This window comes from Hevea brasiliensis, chromosome 17 (genome assembly GCF_030052815.1).
Source record: "Hevea brasiliensis isolate MT/VB/25A 57/8 chromosome 17, ASM3005281v1, whole genome shotgun sequence".
NCBI lineage: Eukaryota > Viridiplantae > Streptophyta > Magnoliopsida > Malpighiales > Euphorbiaceae > Hevea > Hevea brasiliensis.
Genome location: NC_079509.1, coordinates 18,356,350 through 18,365,630, shown reverse-complemented (window position 1 = coordinate 18,365,630; position 9,281 = coordinate 18,356,350). Strand labels below are relative to the sequence as shown.

The window sequence follows — 9,281 nt, the reverse complement described above, 5'->3', positions numbered from 1 at the left end:
GCACTTCTGGAGGTTAAATGGTACGTATATAATTTGTCAGTTTTTGAAATTTGGGGTAGCAGATGCATTAATTGTTCTTATTTAGGGTTTTCTATCTTGGAATAATTTCAATTCACTTCTGTAATTTAGCTTTCATAGTTTTGTACTAGAAAAGGTGTAGAATATTTATTGGGATCATTATGAAGATTTCAACCCTTTCCCATAACAACTTCCTGTCACTTGCCCAAACTGTTTTTTTTTTTTTTTTTTAACCTAAAATAATGGGATTAGATAGAGTGTTTAATCAAAGTTTGTATCTATAAGTAAATTCAATAAGATTAATTTAATTCATAAAGACAAGAGTCACATTCTTTAAGTTCAATTTCATCGAGAGACATTTCGAAAAATATTTAAAAATTTTCTTTGAAATAAATTATTTGTGGGAGAAAAAAAAAATAATCGAATTCTCGTATAATCATACTCTATTTCCATTTCTTTTAGAATATTTTTTTGAAGTAAAAAGGAATTGAATTTTTTAATTCAAACCATGAAAATTAATAAAAAAATTAATTGGATTAAATTATTATAAATTTCTATTTTCCAAACACGAGTTATAAATGCACTAAAATGATGTGGGAGACAAAGAGAGTGTGCTATTAAACTTATCTAGAGAGAGCAATTTGTATTTAATTAGATAGTAAATAGAGTATTCTTGACTCTAATTTATTATGAATTATATTTTAAATAAAAATATCAAGTCTAAACTAATTAATGAAGAAATTAAAAATATATGGTAAAAGAATTGGAATTATTTGACAACCTTATGGAAGCAAATTAAATTATTAAGACTCAATCATAAACTTGGACTTATATGCCATGAAAATAATTGACAATAATTGAAGTGCTTAGTGCATTACTTATATATATATATATATATATATATATTTCTCTTGTAATATATAAAAAAGGGAAGAAAGTTTGGAATTGATAAAAGAGAGCAAAAGAAGGGATATGCAAATATGATTTGGTAGCAAATCCCTCCCCACCACCACCACCACCACCATAACCATATCTTGTGTGTTGTGATTAGTATCATCTCCCTAAATTCATCCCACAAACAAGGATTTTATTACAACTCTCAATTTTTATTATGGCCCATAGTGTCCACATGTTCTTCCATTTATGGCATAATTGACCACTCATGCCCCATTTTTTACCCAATAAAAACTTTTGACCACTTGATGATCATGAGAGATCTATTACTACTCAATTGCCAAATCCATTTTGAATATGAGGGTTGGCCTTTCAATTCATTTTTCTTTTAGGTAATTATGTCCTTAATATTATAATTATTTTTAATTATGCCCTTAATATTATAATTATTTTTTCTTCTATTGATGGTCAAGAAATATGGTTTTGGATGACCAATAAATACAATTCAAGAGCTCAATTACATCACCATTAGAGCATGCGTTTCGCGCATGCTTTGGATCATAGAGCTCAATTTGTCTTGTAGATTCTAACAAATGATTCCTAGTTGACTTGTTGGAAAATAAATTAAAATTTTTATTTATTTTTTTAATAAAAATTATTATTTTAATAAATAAGAAAATATGAATATAATAATTAAAATAAAATATAAAAAATAATAAATTTTATGTTGATGGTACTTAAATTATTTTCAAAACTATAAAATCTCAAGTTTGAGTTTTAATGGGAGTCAATTATAAAAAAATAAATAAATTCACAATAAAAGTTACCTAATTTGAAATCTCATCATTCCATTTGAAATTTTATCAATCATTATTTTAATATATAAGAAAATATGAATGTAATAATTAAAATAAAATATAAAAATTAATGAATTTTATGTTAATAGTACTGAAGTTATTTTTAAAACTGTAAAATCTTAAGTTCGAGTTTTAATTGAAGTCAACTATAAAAAAAAAATAAATTCACAATAAAAGTTGGTAATTTGAAATCTCATTATTCCATTTGAAATTTATCAATCATTATTTTAATATATAAGAAAATATGAATAAATAATTAAAATAATATATAAAAATTAATGAATTTTATATTAATAGTACTGAAGTTATTTTTAAAAACTATAAAATCTCAAGTTCGAGTTTCAATTGGAATCAACTATAAAAAAATAAATAAATTCATTTGAAATCTCATCATTCCATTTAAAATTTATCAATCACTATTTTAATATATAAGAAAATATAAATATAATAATTAAAATAAAATATAAAAATTAATGAATTTTATGTCAATGATATTGAAGTTATTTTAAAAATTGTAAAATCTCAGTTTGAATTTCAATTGGAATCAACTATAAAAAAAATAAATAAATAAATTCATTTCAAAACTCACCATTCCATTTAAAATTTATAAATCATTATTTTTAATATATAAGAAAATATAAATATAATAATTAAAATAAAATATAAAAATTAATGAATTTTATGTTAATAATACCGAAGTTATTTTTAAAACTGTAAAATCTCATGTTCGAGTTTCAATTGGAATCAACTATAAAAAAAAAAAATAAATTCATTTGAAATCTCATCATTCCATTTAAAATTTATCAATCATTATTTTAATATATAAGAAAATATGAATATAATAATTAAAATAAAATATAAAAATTATTGAATTTTATGTCAATGGTATTGAAGTTATTTTAAAAATTGTAAAATCTCACGTTTGAATTTCAATTGGAATCAACTATAAAAAAAATAAATAAATAAATTCATTTCAAAACTCACCATTCCATTTAAAATTTATAAATCATTATTTTTAATATATAAGAAAATATAAATATAATAATTAAAATAAAATATAAAAATTAATGAATTTTATGTTAATAGTACCGAAGTTATTTTTAAAACTGTAAAATCTCATATTCGAGTTTCAATTATAATCAACTATAAAAAAAATAAATAAATTCACAATAAAAATTACCAAATTTGAAATCTCATCATTCCATTTGAAATTTATCAATTATTATTTTAATAAATAAGAAAATATGAATATAATGATTAAAATAAAATATAAAAATTAATAAATTTTATATTAATGATACTGAAGTTAACTTTAAAATTATAAAATCTCAAATTCCAATTTCAATCGCAGTCAATTATAAAAAAATAAATAAATTTAGAATAAAAGTTACCAAATTTGAAATCTTTTCATTCCATTTGAAATTTATCTTCTCTAATTCTCATATGATTATATGATTAAAACATATTTGAAAATTGTTAATTTTTTTAAACTAGTATTTGAAATACATGTATTGCACCTATATCAAATAAAAAAAATATAATATAATATTAGACTATATATATTTATTTTTTCAAATATATTATATATATGATCTATTTAGTTATATATAAAAATATATATTTAATTACATGAAAATTATATAATACATTTAAGAAATTATGAAAAAAACATATACAAAATTACTTTTAATTTTAATTCTTTTATTTGATAGAGTTTAGTACGGTTTGATACAAAATGGTTTCAAAGTTAATTATTGATAAAGAACCATAATTTTGTGAAAATAATAAAATAAATTTAATTTACCACATTTTAGCTCTTATAATATCAATTTCTTTAATTAAATTCTTATCAATTTCATTTTTTTATTAGTTTGGAATAATAAATATCGTGCACAACTGTACACCTTTACTTTCAATGCGAAAAAAATAAAAATAAAAATTATGAGATATAATAAGAACAAAAAAAAAAAAGTACAAAAAATAGATTACGATATTGAAATCTTTCTTTTCCTTGAGTAGTAACATCATTGATGCAAGACAATCGAATGGCAAAAAATATTTGCAGAAAAAAAAAATAAAAAAAAAGAAAAAATATATTTATATTATTATAAATAAAATAATAAAAAAAAAAAGAAAGGAGGTAACGAAATTTTGTTATGCGTTGACGACAGAGAATAATAACAGAAAAAAAAAAAATTAACCAGGTTTCGTCCACGCTATCAACGGTGTGGTGTGACTTTACGCCTGCAATCCTCGCTCTGATCTTTAGACATCCACCCTTCAGCCTCTGTCAAATCAACTTTTGCCATGTGTCACCCAATCATTTGTTTTTCTTCCTTTCTTGTCGTCATACATACGGCCTCTGCCTGTTCGTTCCATCAACTCAAAGGCTGCCTTCTTGCTGTCTTGCTGCTGCTGCTGCGTCTGCAGCGTCCACGATTTTCTTCTTTTCTCTTTTCCTTTTATCTGCCACCCAAATTATTTTATTGTCCCTGATTTTTTTTAAAGATTTTCTTTTTATATACTAATGGGAAGTGTTTGAATCAGCTTTTAATCTAAATTTATTTAGAAAATATTTAATTTTATAAAAGGTTAATTCAGAATGAAAAAAAAAAAGAAGGAAGGGAGCAATGATAAGAATGAAAGCTTGTGTTTGTTAAGTAAGGGAACTGAAAGTAATCATGGAGTCATGAGTTTCCAATTTCCAAAGTGAAGAGTGATTGGGTGAATTTAATCTTGATAAGGCAAACAAAGCTGACAAAAGGGCAAATGTGGAAAAACACATAGAAAATCACATGTCTGATTTCATTACAAACAAGAGAAAAAAGAAACAGAAACAGTAGGTGATAAGAGAGTACAGAGATAACAAACTCTGCCTCTGTTAGTGATATAAGAATCCACAGTCCACAATACAATACTCCGTACTTTACTCCAACCCTCGTGAATCGAGGGAGGGAGGGCTCAGTGTTTTCACTTTAAAACTATTATTATTATTATTATTATTTGTATTTTCCCAAGATTTTCTTTACAAATTTTGTTACTGTTTTATTTTAGATATGAAACTAAACACAAGGTACTACAATTCATGCCATATGTTTTGTCCCTTTAAAACCATCCTTGTCCATCTATGTCTCTCTCTCCAAAGCTCATGTCTTTTCTCTACTTGGATTTTATTCACATTTACTCTCTCTCTCTCTCTCTCTCTCTCTCTCTCTCTCTCTCTCTCTCTCTGGCCCTATTAATTAATTTTTGACTCTTGTAATTTGCTTTGATTCTCCACAACAACCTCTTCTTCTTCTTCTTCTTGTCTTTTACTTCTTTTCTTAATTTTTTTTTTCTTGGTTCTCGTGTGTGTCTTTCACTGCCTGCCTTCCTTGCCACTATAGACAAATTTAAATTATAATGAAAATTAACCAGAGTGAATAAAGATGGTCATATGAATCATGATTATTGCTTCAGATGATGATGTGATTCTTTGAAAATAGAATATCCTTTGGGTTTTGGGTAGTTGGTCTATTAGATATAAGGTGATATAGATCTTAATAAATATTGTGTAAAATTAAGGTAATTGATTATGTTGAGAATCTCATAATGAAAATATAGGGATTGTAATATTGAATTAGTTAATCATTTTAATTTATTTTTATTTATTCAGCACTCTGTCTAAATTTAATATAACCTATCGGTTTGAAAAAAAAAAAAATATAGACAAAAAACAGGGACAGAGGCGTAGGTTGGGAAGCAATTAAAGGAGGAAATATTGGCAGCACGCTTTGTCTAAATCTGGGGCAGCTCTGTTCAGTCTGGCAATCTTGTTGCTTGTTCTTGTCCTACCAAGAAGCCATAAATTCCTTCCCATACACTAATAATGGTGCGTGAAACAAGTTAAAAGAACTTGGAAGACACATGGCAGTGACCCAGAAATATTTGTGAGACTAAATGGATCAAGCCATCATTGAGATCATTTCTTTTCAGAGGGAACATTTGATATGATTGAATTTTCTGTTCAGATTTCTCAAAATACTGCCTATTTGAATAAAAATGGAATGTCAATCCAAGGAATGACAGGCTGATAATTTAGACAGACATCATGTAGAAAAGCACAATATTAACTTGGAGCTGTCATCTATATTTATTAAATTAATGATTGCGAAGCTTTTAATTTATTAGCTGGATTTTGATGTTGCAAATCTTTTAAAAATCCTGATATTTCAATACATGCGCAAATGTCAATATCAGATTGCCTGATTCGTTCATCAAATAGAATGGATCCCAAATTCCTCCAAGCTCTTAACTCTGTCAACCAAGATTGATCAGAAGTAATAAGTAGCTAGGAAACAACTCCACTGCAAAAACATTGAAGAAAAGGTCTCATATGACAAACATTAAAAGAGTATACTATTCTTCAAATTGCAAAAAATGAATGAAAATGGTAAAAAAAGAAAAGGAAATTTTGTAAAAGAGGACAAGGGACATTGAGCTTTCAAGTGATATGGGATTGATGGAGTTAAAGCAAGAGGATCCAGATCATAACAAGCAGGCAGTGAGAGGTATAGACGAAATATTGAAGGTTCCAGTGGGCAGCAATAAATTCAGGTTTCCCTATTCTCATGGTTTGTATCAAACCAATACATTGCAATATGGGATAGACAATGACAGTTGCTTCCTATCCTCCTAATTTATGCCTGTCCCGATTCTGCGTAAGCACATGCTTCTATTACAGAACCTGTCCTGTTCCAAGCTTACATGAATCCAGACCTACATGGTTTTTTCTCTCATCATGCACCTTACCCTACCATGAGGACATGCAGGACCTTCCTTTAATTTCCTTCTAATATTCAAAAAAAATAAAAAGAATTCTGTATGTATATACATGTACATATCATATGAATGAGAATGAATTTCGTATCTTCACATGATGGGCCACCTGATGATAAGTCGCAATCTTTAATTAGTGCTCTTTTCTCCCCACTTATTTAATTTTCCTGACAGAAAAAACACATACCCATCTCTTTGAAAGATGAAAAGATGAAGAAGAAATTGTTTAATTTTCAAGAAATTAAAAGAAAAGAAAAGAGTAGCTAAGCTTTTGTTGTTTTGTTATATATGGCTGTTCCATTTTGATTGCCTTCTGTCATGACAGGTATCCCTGATGAGTTGTTGTAGGAAAATGCATCATCATGTATAGATATAACAAAATTCAAAGACACTGAGCAAAATATTTACACATATACATAGAGAGATATCATAACAAAAGGGAAAAAAAAAAAAAAAAAAAAAGAGAGAGAGAGAGAGAGAGAGAGAGAGAGAGAGAGAGAAATAGCCTACTCACCAAAAAGAAGCTAGACAGCAATGGCATGGCAAGGAGAGCCCCATTCAGGATAATAGCAATAGAAGCTGACTTTTGAAAAGATAGGGCTTTTGGAAGGAAGGAAGGAGGATGAGGAGGTTGAGCACCATTAGCCCAAGCAGAAAGCCCTACCACCCACCGACAGTGAAACCCACCCTCTGTTGCCTCTGGAGCTAAAATTACCTTTGCCCTATATGGGTCCTTATTAGGGTAATTAGCCCCTGAAAATTTGGACAATGTCCTTTTGAGGTCACCCCACATTGTGTAGACATGCTGGAAATGGCTAAGACCAGCTTTGATTAACCCCACTCTTGGTTGGAATGATGTGGATGCCTGATGGTGATGAACAGTGTCCACATTGCCACAATGACTGCCACATAGACCTCTTGGGCGTGGCTCGAACCGACATCGATAGAGACAACTCCATTGCCACAATGAGGAGGGAGAAGGGTAGGGGGCTACTAGGCTAGGTGAGGTCATGACCAGGGGGCTGCATATCCGGTTCCTCAGACACAGGCAAGTGGGTTGTGTGATCATATGTGTGAGTTCCTGTACTTATTTCATGTGCATTTCACATGTAATGATAGAGCTACAAAAATTTTTTTTGTCAATTCATGGGATAGCGCTATGGTATGATTTGCCTTTTGCCCATTTAAGATAAGACAACCTACTAATAACAACACCCTCTGAAAGTTCTATCTGTTTTCTTGTCTACTACAATTAACTGATTCCCAACCACTTCTTTTTCATTTTCATAATTTACTAATTAGTAATTCAAGTTACATAATTAGAATTTTGGTCAAATTGCCTCAGATTTAGGAAGCTAACGTTGTCCATTTGTATTGATGCATCACCCTCAAGTACTATTCACCTCTTGTGTGTTTGAATCACAAGTGAGAAATCTCAGAAACTGGGCCATGCGCAGTTGTTCACCTCCACAGACGATAGTCATACCAGGGCCGAAGTCCAAAAGAGATTATTCAATTGCTGTAGTCAACACTTCCATCCATTTTCTCCACTTTACATTTGCGTGGATTAGACAGGTACCCACTTGTTTTGCGTCCATTAGTTTTTGTTTCCTCATTAGGGGGAGGGGGAAGGAGATAGACATGTGCTGAGCTTGTTTGGGAAGAAGTTTTTAAAGATAAGACATAAGGTTTTTAAAATATCATGCTTGTTTGAGAGAAATGTTTCTTAAAAAGGGTAAAATTTTCAGAGATTTTAAAATTTTTAAAATTCTCACTTTTTCAACCCATCAAAGTGGTAGATTAGAAAAGTTTTGCTACCTTACCTTACTTTATAAAACCTGTTTCTCACTTCATCCAAATACTAAACACACTGTTAGTATTGTTCTGTTCAATTGTAATGCCAAATACTTGTAACAAAGGTTAGAGGAAACCTGTCAGCAAGCCACCTCCCATTCATAGCCTTTGCCCAAGCTTGAGGCCTGGAGATTGGATCTCTTAATTTTCTATAGGGTTTTCAAGCTCGGCCCGTTTGAGAACTGTTAAAGACATAATAGTTTAAGGTTAAATATTATTATAAATTTAATATATATATTTTTTATAAATTAATTTTAATATATTAACTTATACGCTATTTTTTCGTATTTAATAAATATATCTTTAAAATATTTAATTCTTAATGAACATTCTCCCTCAAAATTAACTATCTAAAAACATTGGTAATGTCATACATAACAAGAGTTAACTTCCGTAGAAAATGGTATAAATAAAAAATTAAGTCATTTTGTATATAATTGCCACCTGTAACTTATAAATTTTTTTGATAAAAACCCATCACCCATGTGTGACCACCGGATCAATCAAATTTTATAATTTTCGATTTGCAGAGATAATCTAAACCAAATTCTTAGTTAAATGATCAAACCGAACTCTATATAGGGTAAACCCGGTCTCAGTACAATCCATTTCCAAAGCTACTTTAGCAACTGCTTCAAAATATTCTATCACCGGCTTTTCAACTCCCAATCTCTCATTATACAGTCATAGGGCCGTGCAGCCCAACAATCAAGCATTCCATGTTCCTACCCATTACCAAACATTCCCTACCCACCAATACCAATTGTCAAGCACCATCTTTGGTCCTCACAAAACTCATTTTACGCCAGTCATGCCATGTATCACTCCTTTTATCTCAAT

General features: G+C 29.0%; 1 protein-coding gene across 2 annotated transcripts; it reads right to left on the bottom strand.

Moving 5' to 3' along the window:
- Positions 1-5,467: 5,467 nt before the first annotated feature.
- Positions 5,468-9,208, bottom strand: LOC110636053 (uncharacterized). Of its 2 annotated transcripts, none has more exons than XM_058139179.1 (2): positions 7,102-9,208; positions 5,468-6,115 (listed from the first exon to the last, which is right to left on the bottom strand). In XM_058139179.1, the coding sequence occupies exons 1-2, from the start codon at positions 7,654-7,656 to the stop codon at positions 6,083-6,085; spliced, it is 588 nt and encodes a 195-aa protein (XP_057995162.1). In that variant the 5' UTR covers positions 7,657-9,208; the 3' UTR covers positions 5,468-6,082. The 2 variants fall into 2 exon arrangements, with proteins under 2 accessions (XP_057995162.1, XP_021641267.2); XM_021785575.2 differs by lacking the exon at positions 5,468-6,115 and adding an exon at positions 6,132-6,918.
- Positions 9,209-9,281: the final 73 nt, after the last annotated feature.

What these genes read in the sequence shown, in the direction of transcription:
- LOC110636053 (XM_058139179.1), bottom strand. Translation starts at nt 7,656, where the DNA reads ATGATCACACAACCCACTTGCCTGTGTCTGAGGAACCGGATATGCAGC. An exon ending in TGCTGTCTAGCTTCTTTTTG is followed by an intron (nt 6,116 to 7,101) that starts GTGAGTAGGCTA and finishes ATGTTTTTGCAG; the next exon opens with TGGAGTTGTTTCCTAGCTAC.